The sequence below is a fragment of the Arvicola amphibius genome, chromosome 1, assembly GCF_903992535.2.
Source record: "Arvicola amphibius chromosome 1, mArvAmp1.2, whole genome shotgun sequence".
NCBI lineage: Eukaryota > Metazoa > Chordata > Mammalia > Rodentia > Cricetidae > Arvicola > Arvicola amphibius.
Genome location: NC_052047.1, coordinates 26,580,525 through 26,594,141, shown reverse-complemented (window position 1 = coordinate 26,594,141; position 13,617 = coordinate 26,580,525). Strand labels below are relative to the sequence as shown.

General features: G+C 49.7%; 1 protein-coding gene across 1 annotated transcript in view; it reads left to right on the top strand.

The window, feature by feature from the left end:
* The first annotated feature begins 2,296 nt into the window (after positions 1-2,296).
* The window catches only part of Cracd (capping protein inhibiting regulator of actin dynamics), a 32,166-nt gene continuing 20,845 nt past the window's right edge, over positions 2,297-13,617 (top strand). The window contains exons 1-3 of the mRNA XM_038319466.1: positions 2,297-2,416; positions 9,637-9,801; positions 12,518-12,586. Coding sequence (XP_038175394.1) covers positions 2,297-2,416; positions 9,637-9,801; positions 12,518-12,586 — 354 coding nt within the window. The remainder of the gene's footprint in view (positions 2,417-9,636; positions 9,802-12,517; positions 12,587-13,617) is intronic.

The following is a 13,617-nucleotide window of genomic DNA, read 5'->3' as shown; positions in this document are numbered from 1 at the left end:
CGCCGTGTGCAAGGGCTAGGAGATGGATAAGCCGGGAAAGTGCTAACCACGCATGTGTGAAGACCTGAGTCTGGGACCCAGCACCCCCATGAGAAGGCATGTTTAGAGGCATACATGTCCCATGTCATCATTGGGGAGACAGGAGGATCCCCGGAGTGTACCATCCAGCCAGCCTCACCTAACAGTCCCAGTGAGAGACCGTGTCCCCAAAAACAAGGTGGGTGGCTTCTGAGGAACAACAACAAAGGCTGGTTTCTGGGCTCTACCCACAAGTCACACACGTGCACACACATGCACATGTGCAAAAACACACTAAAACATAATTTAAATAAAAAATCTCGATAAACTATATAGAAATCAATCATTCTTCTCTTATCTGAATTGTAACCAGAAGTCTGAATTTAAGACAGAAAACAGGGAAAGGTTTAACCCCGTTGGTTGAAAACCTTGTTCATGGAATCATTGAATGAAACTGGAAGTTCATTTTTTTAACCTATGTGAATAACATCACCATTCTTAGGACTAGGAAATGGTGAGAGCTTTCTGTTCCCTTCGTATTTCCAAAAACAAGAATGCATCATGGCTCACACATGAAGCTGCTGCCCTATAGAGGCCAGCGACTCTCCTGAAGGCAGAACCATTATTCTACTGACTTCATGTCTTCAGCCTTTTGGCACGCCAGCCTTCCTGGCACGTGTCGCCTGCCTTCCTCTCCCATATTCTCTGTCCTTCTCGGGTGGCCACACTCTAAAACTGTCTCTAAGGCATGCCAACTGGCTGGCATGGGGCTGCATTCAATAGGATACTCTACTGCTTGGACTAGAATGGCTTTGGATTTGGTCCTCACCCCCGGCATCGTCTCTAGTAAGATGAGGGTAGCAAAGAGTAAATGAGAGGATAAAACTAATACTCATCAGTGGGGTTCATCACACCGGAGGTTGCATGGCTGTTTGTTCGTAGCTAAGGTCGCACAGGCTCTCGCCCGAGTCTCTTGGCCCTAAACCTCAGATGGTCTTTAACGTGCTTCCTGCAATTTCATAAATTAAATGCCATAATCTGCTCAGCTCTGTCTAGACCTGGGTAGATGAGCAATCGAGTTGTCGTGCATTATGGGGGGACTGGTGAAGGTCACCTTTACCCTGCGCTTTCCTGCACTTGGTCCCAGGGGAAACCTCCCATTAAGGAAAGGGGGAGAAGTGCTGCTCCCTCAGCCTTGAGACCTGCCTGTGTCACCTTGGAAATGTTCTGCCTTGTCACAGGAAGGGCAAGCTGCTATGTCTGCCCGAGTAAGGAATGGCCATCTCCTGGGGCTTTCTTCTCCTGAGTTTCTCACTGTTCTGCCTCTCATCAGGGAGATGTCCAGGCGTCCCTCCGGTGCAACCCTGCAACTGGAAAGGCATCTGTTTTCTTCTTGTTGATAGAGAGTGAGCCTAGGGCCCCGTGCATCCTGAGCCCGCTACTAACTGAGCCCCATCCAGCCCCATTGTCCATTACTCTAACAAAATACCTGACTTCCTCGAGCCTGGATGTGTATAGAAAAGTTTGTTTAGTTCACTTTGAGAGGCTGAAAACCCAAATACCATGGTGCCAGCCCTGGTCGTAGCCCCCCAGGCTACATTATGTCAGTGTGGAGGGCATTACATCAGGACAGATCTAGCCAGAGTGGATGCTTCTTCCGTTCTGGGTAGAAGGGAAGCCAGGACCAAGCTTCCAATACACGGAGCCTTGAATTCAAACCACAGAAGTTTGCTGTGAACTGTGAATCTATATCATGTTCTGTATGTACAAAACATGTCAAAATGGCTCCAACATGGATTCCTCCCCCTTGGTTGTATCTTCAGGCATTGATGGCCCCTTCTTCCAAAACCTTGCTCTATACCAGTACTGCAGTCTGACTGGACATGAAAGAAACTCTTACCTCTTCTATATCTGTGTATCGCTTCAGAAATACCAGCTGGACCTGATAGGGACAGCTCACCTGGGCAAGTCTTGTGGTTGAAAATTGAGCAGGGCCATTGGCTCTACAAAGAAACACTCCCCTGAAGTTCTTGCCCTGAGTGGTTCTGAGAAATATCATGAGAGAGCCACATTCCCCATTCCCACAGGACCCTCTCATCTCCCCTGCTCCCCGTCTGGCCCTCTGCAGGAAGGTGTCTATGTCGAAGGACGTCCTGAATAAGCGATGTGGGCAGAGCCCTTTGAGTCAGGGAGAACAGAGAACTGAATCTGGAGAAGACATTTATCATCCTAATAAAACGAAGCACGTGGTTTGCGTTCCAGGTCCTCCACCTGTTCTATGGGAGCACGGGCGTTCTCCCATGACAGTATTTTTATCCCTGATGGGGGAGCAGAAAATGAGCAGACAGTTCAAGCAATGTCACAGGACAACATCCTGGGCAAAGTCAAAACTCTTCAGGTAAGACAGCTTGAGATGATGGGCAGATCAGAGGCAGAGGAGCCCCACCCCCACCCTCTGTGGAGGGAAGTGGAAAAGACCCTGGTCGGTCCTTGAGTGAGGGAGTGGGAGGTCCGGGGGTCGCTCCAGGGGAGAGGCTTTGAGATCTGGTGCTCCACTCAGTTTCCCCCATGAGAGGCACACTTAGCCCTGCTGTACCCGCCCGCACGGCTTGTCTCCCAACCCTCCTCTCCAGTTGTCGCTTCCAGTTTGACCAGAACAAGTGCCTAAGAGCTCCCAACCACCAAGCACCGGGGCCGCTGTCAACAGAGGCCGCCTTGTGCACATCCACCCTGTGAGTCTCCAGCAGGAGATGGGGTGGGGTGAGACTCTGTGGTAGCTGTAAATGCAGCTCCCAGCCACCCTGTCTTGGGAGGATCCTTGCCGACTCCTTTCACCCTGCAGTGGGGGCAGTTTTCTTACCTACTGTTGACTCAGCTGGTGACTCCCTAACAGTGAAAGTGTAGTAAACGGTGCTATACTGAATGTGGTTAAAATAATGGGCCCAGGAAATGTCAAAGGAACAAAGACTATGGAGTCTCATTATGTAGGGCGGCCCCATCGCTTGGGAGCATTTCCCTCACCAGGAAGCAATGCCAAGGCAAGCACTTCTGAGATGGGAGTGCTTGGGGACTCCCTAGACTTTGGACAGAGGGCTCTGAGTTGCTGAGTCCCATCTGACTACATGTCCACAACAGTGACTGGATCGAGAAATGGGTGAGAAGAAAAAAGGCAACAAGAGCTGGCCATGGCGGCACATGCCTTTAATCCCAGCCCTCCAAAGTAGCCTTGCTATTCTTTTCGCATGGTCTCGTTTCTTCTGAACATAAGCCGTATATTTTATGGCCTGTGGTCATGCAGTCGGTGGACGGTGATGTATGACAAACCAGGAAGCAGCCAACACCCTGGAACCTTGCCCAGGTCATTACACCTAGAGCCACACTGGCCAAGGGCCACGGTCCGCCCATAGAGCCTGCCCGGGCTGGCTCGCAAACCCCAGCACTTCCTAGCCAGACCCCCATCGTTCCTGCTGGCTGTGCTCTTATACTGCTGAAGAAGCCAGCTCTCACTATTCACAGGTCCAAGAGGGAGGACAGGAATAGCCAGGGAGAACTTGGACCCACTTCCCTCTGCCAGTTCTGAGCCCCTGCCTTATCATAAACCTTTCTCTAAAAGAAACGGTGTGCAGGATTCGGACCACGAAATAGCTGCCGTTCGCAGGAGCTTCGAAAGCCCTTTAAAGGTGGATAATGGCCGTGGGCGCCAACGATATCTGCTCTGTAACGTTCACCGCATACTGCTCCCTCTTTAAAAAGTGGATTTAAGGGTTATAAAGTATATGCCGTGCAATTGTGCAGTACTGGGGAAAAAAATAGAAATTCAAAATATGTGAGCAAGGGCCGTGGTTTCTTCTAACAATAAGGTAAGATTTTAGATAATTTGATCTCATAATTAGTAAAACATGAAACCATCAACTTCCCTGAAGTGGCAATACAATTAACACAACGGGGGAGGGAAGGTGAGCAGAGCAGATGAGTATTTAGTGTGAGTGGTCTCTGGACAGCGCTCCATCAGATGAGCTCTGCTGGGTTCTCCTTCTGCTGCTGGCCTCCGATTCCTCCTCTGATCTCTACAGTGGCGTTGGGAATATCAGGGGCTTTGCTCTTCGAGGCTGGAAACGGGGACCACGGTCAGAGCAACAGGGAATTTTAGTCTTTAAGTGACCTAAGGTTTAACTGAATCACTCCCAAAAGACTGTGCTTTATTTTTCAGTCGCCTAAGCAGTATGTTCCTGGTAAGTCCCCCAAATCTAGTGACTTCATACACTTGCATGAATGCTTTGCATTTCCCCACGACAACGTTATGCTGCTGTGGATGCCCAGTAAGAAGCATAGGAGACCGCCTCCTCCTAGACTCCAGCATGGAATGAGAGAGTTTAGCTGTGTCGGAGGCGTGTGTGTTTTTATGTCTGGAATTGTCATTGTGTACATGTCTATGTTCTTTTTTTTTTTTTTTTTTTGAGAAAGGAATGGATAACACCTATTTAACAGTGAATGCTCTGGATAGATGACTATCCACAATTATTTAAATATTCTTTTGTAATGAAATTTAACCAAAAAAAAAATTAGTTTAAGAGACTGTTCAGCATTCACTTAGAACTCATAACATGGGTGGAAGGTGTTTGTATTTGGAAAGGTTGCCCCCTAGTGCCCACTTGTGTCATAGCGCCTAGAGCTGTCTTGTTGCACCCACAGGCGTTGTTAGCATTGCTCCACTAATAGAAAAAAAGCAATACAGCACAGTTACCCTTCCCTGTCTTAAATAACATCACTTTACCATGGCAAAATTTCCGTGGCAAACTATTGAGCTTTTTAAAAGAACAAGAGCACATTTTTTCCGAGTATAAAAATGCGCACTGTGAGAACAAATTTGAATAAACACTTAGTTATAGGGATTAAAACAATAGCGCCCTTTTGAAGGCTCAGTCCGTAGTCATTTGCTCCAGCTGGTAGGATGAATACCACTTGAATGAGTGAGAGGACCCAGAGCAATAAAAAATATCAGGCCTCTGCCACCATGTGGTCATGTGACCTCGGGCCAAGTAATTCTTTAATCTCTGTGACTCTCACTTTTCCCACTTGAACAATAGGGAGGTGCAGGTGACGATAGGCAAGCCCCAAGGCTCCTACAGGCCTTAAAATCTGGAGACTGTGTGAAGTCCCTGTTCACCACTGCACGCGCATGCGGTAGCTATAAGAGCGTTGCCCTTGGTGATATTTGTGCCGCAACGACCTTGACATTACCAAGCAGCCCAGATCAGCAGAGAGCCACTCTGCTGAAGGTCACACCCAGCTGGGAGGTACGTACCAGCTGCCGGTGAAACCGGAGGAAGCCTGGCTCTGCCGCAGGTGGTTGCCAGAGTCGTGCCACACTTTTGCCGGGAAATGCCCAGGCTATGTGTCCCACGGATTATTTGGCACAGGTGTAGGTGGGGGCCTCGGTCCCTGGGAGCTAATGTCACCTACTGAAGTGGACTTCACTTGAGAATTCCAAAATCCTATGTTTGAGGATTTTGACATCTAATACAGCCATCAAGGGCAGAAAGCAAAGCACCTTGCTCTCGGCCAGTTCTTCCTGGAACAGGCGTCCTGAATCCGCGTGCTTTCTTTCAGAATTCGCTTTCACGATGATGGGTACCTGCAGTTTGCTCAGAAAGACATCACTTTTTTTTTTCCCCTCTGCTGTTTGCTCTCATGGACATGATTTGAAAAAAGAATGGCTGCAGAAAAAAAAAATCTGGGAAATTCTAGATACCGGCAGTGCAAAAAGCTGCAGAATACAATGCATTTCCACACCGCAGCATCCAGCCTCATAAATATGGATGTGCATTCCTGTAGCATCATTCATTCCCAAGCAGTCCCTATGACGGCAAAATGGCCCAAACTGAATGAATAAAATATAGTCCCTTTAGCTCACATTCCAATGGCAACAGTAGCTGCATTCATAGCCAGCAGCAGCACACGCTGTCAGTGTATGGACCAATTTCCTCTTTCCTCTCCGGATATAATTACGATGTGTGAAAAGACGGAGCTCGTGGGGCCGATAAACTTTGGGGCCAGCTTACAGCAGCCTAATTTAGAGTAATTGCTCCCTCCTGTTGTGGGTCCTGTGCTGACAGTGCCTGAACCGTGAGCAATGAGAGCAATAAAAAATAATCTATTCCCATATAGTTCGTGTGACACCCCAGATCACCAGCTAGATTTTAGCAGGACTCTTTAAGTTGTCAGTATACCTTATAAAATGTCACAGCAGTCCAGTCTCCTCTGAGTCACGTAAAGGTGTTTAGAAAAGGGACCCGTGGAGAAGGGGGTGTGTCAGGATGTGAGCGATTGGTCCGTAAACACCACGTGGGGCATTGGGCTTCAAGTCCTGCCTTGGTTCACCAGCTCTTGCTTTATCTGGACACAGAGACCAGCCCTGTTCCCCGTCACCGTCACCATCCCCTCCGGCCTCTAGACAAGGCACACACTTTTATTCTCAAGAGCAACAACATTCTTTACTTTGTCAGGATGAACATGTCTGAGACATAAATGAGCCTTTTGGCATGGTCGCACACTCCCTTCCCTCTTCCTGTCCTCCAGGCCCTCAGACGTGGTGGCCACGTTCCTGGGCCCTTCTCCCTCTTCCCTTCCTCCACCGCCTTCCTCTGCCGCCTCCCTCCCTGTCCTCCTTAGTCCTCCACTTCATGTCCTAACATTCTGCCCATTCCCCGGCCTGACTCTAGGCACTTCACCGTCCCTGTCCTTCTCCGTCAGCTGAGACTCTTCGCCTTCCCCTTCCTTTTCCATTGGTAGCCACGACAAGCATTTCGTCTTTGGACGTCGTTTCTGTCTAGGCTGTGACCATGTCTGTCTCGTTCCTTCTCGTCTCTTTAAGCATCAGGATAAGCCAACAGCCATCCTCTCAAAAGAGCCCTGGTCAAGTAAAGAGGCCTGTTTGTGCTTTTTGTGATGGTGGCAAAACTCCTAATTAAGTGAAAATATAGCGTTATGGCCAGGAAATGCATTATGAAAGTCCTTCCCATTAGAGAAATAAGAAATGATTTCCATATTCATTGGCCAATGGACACATTACAGTCAGAAGGACTATTAAGTTGTAGTGTTCTCTAGCACAGTAGGGTAGCTGTGGTTGATAATTTATAGTACATTTCGAAATAGCTAGAAACGAGAACTTTGAGCATTCCCAAAGAAGTGAAAAATAGAAGAGGTGATGGATATGCCAATCACCCTGGCTGACCATTATGTATCATATACATGTACTGAAACTTCACAGTAGTCCACAAGTATGTAGAGTTATTATTCATCAATTGAAACGGAAGGAAAACTCAGCCAAGTGGCAAATGCCCATAATTCCCACTCTCGGGGGTGCGGGCAGGAGGATCAAGAGTCCAACGCCAGCCTAGGCTGCATAACAAGATGCTGTCTCAGAAGAGAAAGGAAGGTTCCCCCTTCCCACATCTCATCCCAGAACACTGGCACCAAAAGACCCTGCCAGTGGGAATCTCCCCAGTCCAGTGTCAGGCTCATGGCCAACACTCCTAAGGAGGCTTGGAGCGGGAGGCCACAGGAAGCACCCCCACCCCCTCCCCCCAGGTCCGTGGCTGTGATTCCGTGTCCTGTTGTCTGACTCCATTGGCTGTTGTAGATGTGTTGCTTCTGAACCTGCTTAGAGTACACACTAACTGCCGCTTCCTGCTCTACTTGTCTTTGGAAGACATCCGTTTTCAGCAACCTGCAAACCTCTTGGAGGCTGCTGAAGCTCTCCTTCCCTGGCTGAATGGGGGCTTTGGGTGTGCATTCTTCCTGGGAGGCCGAGAGCCCAGTGCAGGCTGAAATCACAGTGGACCAAACGCAAGCCCTTGCTCCCTGACTTGGCATGCTGGGTGGCTGAGGGCGGGGTGCGCTGTGCAGAGAGGGGCGTCTTGGGGCTCATCTCGGTCATGCATCTGCGTCTCCCTGCTCACTGGGCAAGGCTGGGGTGGGGGACGAGCTGGGTGGAGGTGGGTGGACATGGTGCCACTGAGTTCTGAGGGACACGAGACATTTCCCTCAGGGGATTCTTTGGCCAGGGATATTTAGAGAAATATTAAATATGCCGGTCATCTCTTTATGTAACTGTCCCTGCAAGAAGGAAGTACACTGTCAGATTTATGAGATCTGGTGTGGAGCACAGTGACCAGAACTCTGGATGTCATTTTAAAAGACTTGGGCTCAGATTTAAAAGCTTGGGCCCGTCACCTCTTCACAGGCACCTGGACTTTATTTTGCAAAGTGACTGGGTTTGTCTTAGTTTGATCCTCCTGTTCCTGCGATAAAACCACTGACCAAAAGCAAACTTCGGGAGAAAAGGTTTATTTCAGCAAACAGGTTACAGTCTATCATTGAAGGAAGCCCGGGTAGCAACTCAAGGCAGAAACCTAGAGGCAGGAACTGAAGACCAGAGAGGAGGGAGGCCACTCAGTGGCTCTCATTCACCTACCCTTCTTATGCAACCCAGAACCACCTGCCTGGGGTGGCACCGCCCACAGTGGGCTGGACACTCCTCAATCAGTTAACAGTTAAGGAAACTGCCCACAGGTGCGCCCACAGGCCCTTCTGATCGAGGCGTTCTTCAGCTACGGTTCTCTTTTCCCGGGTGGGTGCCTCTAGCTTCTCTCAGGTTCAGAAAACCTAGCCAATCCAGAGCTGGAGCTGTTGATTGCTAAATTTCTTGTTGGAAGCCCTGCCAGATTAACTATTAGCCAGATTAACGATAAATATCAAACCACATTAGGTAAAAACCACATATGAGCGTAGCTCTAGAGCAGTGGTTCTTAGCTGGGGACAGTTTACCCCCTGGAGACATGGGGCAAAACATCTGGAGTCAGTTTTCCTGTTTTGAAGCTGGCCCATACCCAATCTGCTGGTTATTGTTTACAGCCCATGTCTCCCCTCCATTCAGATGCCCTTTCACCTGCCAGTCATCAGCCCTTCTTTAGCCCCTCCCTCCCCGCCCCTACCCCAGGTTCCTTGTGGCCCCTATTTCACGATGCGTAACTGTAGCGAAGAAGGCAAACTGGATCATTCCCATCCCCGATCCCAGCATTCGCCAAGGAAAGCCTTGCTGACCCTGGGACCTTCTCCACCTTGGCCTGTGACTCACTGTGACCAGAGCATGTGGCTTTGACACGGGGAATCCCACGCTAGGTGAAGACACAGAGAGATTCCCAGAGAATGTATCCGGAAGGGACTAGCAGGTTCAGCTGTGCCCACCCCTGGAGTCTTCATTTCTCCCCATGGCTCCTGCACTTCATGTCACTACTTTCTGCATAATTTCTTCATGCATTCACAGACTTGGGTAGATGGATCCGAGAAATTTAAAATGTGTATTTCCAACCTCAATTTGGAAACATGGTCCCTGTCCCTACCAGAAGCTGTTAGCATTTGCATCTAAGAGGTGGCTGGAGTTTTAAAAGCTTGTGGCTCTGCAGATGGAAGCAAATGGACTCAGTGCAGGATGGCCTTGAGGTCCCTCGGCATGGCCGTGCCCCTAGAAGGCAGCTGGGCACGACTGTCCCCGGGGACCCTGGTCATGGCTGTAGAGACTGTTTCATGAACATCTTCCCCTTGTTTCTCCCGCAGCGACAGTTGGGCAAGAATATCAAGTTTGGGCAGCGGCCATCGAATGCCATTCCCATGAAGAAGGCGGGCAGTGCGGACGCTAGCTCTGATGAGGACTTCTTCCTGACCAGTCCCATGGAAATTGTGACTCAGCAGGATATTGTCCTCTCAGACCCAGAGAACAAAGTAAGCCTCCTCCAGGGGGGACTTTGATTCTCATAAGCCAGAGAGCAGGATGACAGTGACATCTGATGACCCCACAGTCTAGAATGGGGGGATGGGGGTGGGGGAGTGGGGGGATAAGATGAGGAGAAGCTTCTCTGGTGCTCAGGCTGTGGCCTGAGGGTACTGAGGACCAGTGGGAAAGATGGGGAGGAGGAGGGCATAAGCCCTATGCAGATGCCCTTGCCGGAGCCTTCTGCATCTCCTTCAAGGCTCAGGTGACTCGGGTGCTTCTGGGAAATCTTTCCCTTTCCCGACCTCACCCCCAAAGCTGCACTGTCTCCTTTGCAATTTCGTATCTGTGTCCTCCGTCCGTAAATGTTTGGTGTAAAAATTGTTTTCTCTCCATCTCTAAACGTTGGCTTTTTGCAGCTAAAACTGCCTCTTAGACATCCCTTTCTCCTCAGGACCTGGAGACTGCCAGCTGAGTAGCTGACTAATTATTTGCCAAATTGGACTAATTTAAGAGAGCTGAAAAAGAAAGCAGTGGGGGTCCAGGGAGAGGGCCTCACACCCGCCAGCTTGAACTCCCATCAGCTGGAAAGAAAGTCACGTTCCAGAACCTGGCTGTCTAAACTGGGTGTATTGACACTTTTCAGGGAACACTTTGACTAGATCCTGAATTCCCAGTTCCTCCAGCAGCAGAGGAGAGGCCTGTGTAGAGAAAAGGCTCTACAGCCCTCAGAATAGCCAGTTGGGGGCTCTCTAGTGACAGGTGGATTGGGTCTTTCTTAAAACAACTTTGCCTATCAGTTCCAGAATCTGGGTGTTTGCTGTTAAAAAAATAGGCATAGCTATTATCAGCTAATATTTCAGAAGAGCAAGGCAAACTGTTTGCAGTGAAAACGGACAGTTTGTTCTCTGCTGGGGCCTGGCCGTGATGACCCCTGGCCCCCACATGTTGACAAACGGATAGTGGGTCAAGGAGGAGGGGACGGGGGTCCTTCCTTCCTCGTGGATTTCGAAATGCTCTCCCCCACCTGCTCAGTATCAGGCAGCGGTGGCAGCAACCTCCCTCACTTTAACACAGGGAATTCATAGGACCAAAGAACGCCCTTGCTATTACGACTTCAAAGCAGGAGGCTCTGTGGCCTCAGGAAGGACAGAGGCTCTTTGTTCAGCGGACCTTGTCTTAGGTGTGGGTGTTGCAGAGATGAGCGAGATTTGTCACGGGAGGGCCTCTGGTGGCTCACATCCTAATGAGAGGGTTTCACAGAGCACACAAGTCACCATGCAGGTAAAGATAATCGGTTCAGATCGGACACAGTGCTGCCTGCCGAGAATAAGGCAGTAAGTGACTCACTGCGGGCGGGAGGAGGTTGCATTTTCAGATGTGGGCTTGGGAACAGACCAGGGGGTTACAAGGTGGAAGTGTTCTAGGCACAGGTATGAGCCGGAACAAAGACCAAAGAGAACATGCTGATCTTAGAAAGGAGATGGGGAGGAACTGGTCAGGTAGGGCTGGGTGGGCGCTGGGGAAGGCAGATGCCAAGGCCAGATGCTGGATACCATGAAAAAGGAGACTCCTGATTTGAATTCTGAGTAATAGTGAGGAAGGAAGTGTCTGGAGCTGACTTGTGTTCTATTAAATGTGTGTGTGTGTGTGTGTGTACATGCACACACTCAAGTGCATACCATGGCATGTGTGTGGAATTCAGAAGACTTCTTTTTTCTTTTTATTGATTTTTATTGAGCTCTACATTTTTCTCTGCTCCCCTCCCTTCCTCTCTCCTCCCACTTTCAAACCTCCCCCAAGGTACCCATGCTCCCAATTTACTCAGGAGATCTTGTCTTTTTCTACTTTCTACTTCCCATGTAGATTAGATCTATGTAAGTCTCTCTTAGTGTCCTCATTGTTGTCTAAGTTCTCTGGGATTGTGGTTTGTAGGCTGGCTTTCTTTGCTTTATGTTTAAAAACCACCTATGAGTGAGTATATGTGATAATTGTCTTTCTGTGTCTGGGTTACCTCACTCAAAATAATGTTTTCTAGCTCCATCCATTTTCCTGCAAATCAGAAGACAGTTCTTAAGAATTAGTTCTCTCCTGCCCTTGCTACCTTATGGGTTCTGGGAATTAAAGTCCGGTCATCAGATCTGCCCCTACCCATTGAGTCGTCCCACAAAGCCTAGAGTGGACTGGGCAAGCTGACACACCAACACGAGGTAGAAGTACAGCCACCTTCTGGGGATGTTTCCAGAACAAGCGTGGTGTGCCGCCCACAGCTTTTCCTCCCTGCTCTTTCGCCTTCTCTGCACGTGGCTCTGGGAGGATCTTTTGTCTTCACTCCCTGCTCCGGAGTCTCAGGGGAAAGCTAGAAGGCTACCAGGAAGTCTGAGAGCTCCCAGGTCAGAACTGTGTGTAACAGGGCCCCATTTCCCAGGCGAGGTGGTCGCCAAGCAGCCTCTCAGCCTCTCTGACCCTGGGAGGAAGCACAGGACGTGGGGCTGAGAGCTAACCAGGAGGGAAACGCGCTGAACTCAGGTAAAAAGAGAACTGTGCCCCTCCACAGCTCTGTAGTCCCAGTCAGCAGAGTTACCACAGTGGCCCTTGGTGGTTCCAGGAGAGCCTATGTCCCCCTGTGGAGCATGGGGCCACCCTGGTCAGGCCTAGACAGTGCTGGTTATTTACCCAGCACTTGCTGTCTCCACGACAACTCAAGCGCTCTCTCTTCTCTTCCAGTCCAGTGACAAGCCAAGTTCCTCCAGTCCTCTGAATCTACCTGAAGCCAGAAGTGAGATGGAAGAGAAGGTAACGGGATGCGAACTTTTTATCTAGCCTCTTTCCTCTTTTGTTACTATCTGCTATATTATTTTCTGTTCATAAACCGGAGCTACTAGGGGGAGAGGTTAGAGCATCCGTTTCCATGGCAACCCAACTGCTAGACTCGAGCCCTGCTCTGAAGAATAGCCACACTCCCATCATGCTGTGGGAATTTTAGACAGTGCTGACTTTCAGGGCATTCTAGAATGTCTGCACAGTACTCAAGACTTGTAAGGGGGTCTTCTGTTATGAACAAATGTAAGAGACAAACCCGTACCCAACCTTAGCTTTCTCTACTTTTACACACATGCACTTTTAATGCCCTTTTATTATTGTGTGTTGGGGGTGGGGGAGGAGGGAGGGTGGGCTGCGCCTGTGCATACGCATAGAAAGGACAAAGGAGGCTGTCAGGAGCCCCACCCTGTCATTCTCCGAGTCTTTCTCTGGAGATAGGGTCTCCTCACTGAACCAGGTGGTCTTCCCGTCTCGTCTCGGCCTCCACAGCGTCGCGGCGACAGGCGCGTGAATGGTTATACTCTGCTTTGTACATGGATGATGGGACCTGAACTCAGGGCTTCATGTTTGGCCTTACTTACAAATCACCCCACCCCCATCCCCGCTGTGGCCCTGGGATTTTACCTTGAATATGAGGAGCCTAGACCCCTCTGCCCTGAGCATGGGTCCTGAGGGGTTGAGTTTCTCTGGTGAGAATTCTCTGGTGTTCCCTACATGGGGCACACCTTCTCTGAAGAAATGGAGGATGTGGCAGTGACCAGCTCTGCACCGGCAGGGCAGTGGGAGTGGCTCTGACCAGTCCCCCGGCCCAGTGAGGACAGCTACAGACAAGGCCTGGCACTGACACCTCAGCTTCGCATTCCCTCCCTGTTAGTCCGTCACATCAGCTCTGTCGTCCTCCCAGGTATCTCTTAGGGAATGGAAATGGTGTTTAACTCTTCTCAGAATTTTAAAGCTGTTAAAAGAATAACCGTAAGCAAGTAAAAGCAATGAGGCGAAACGGT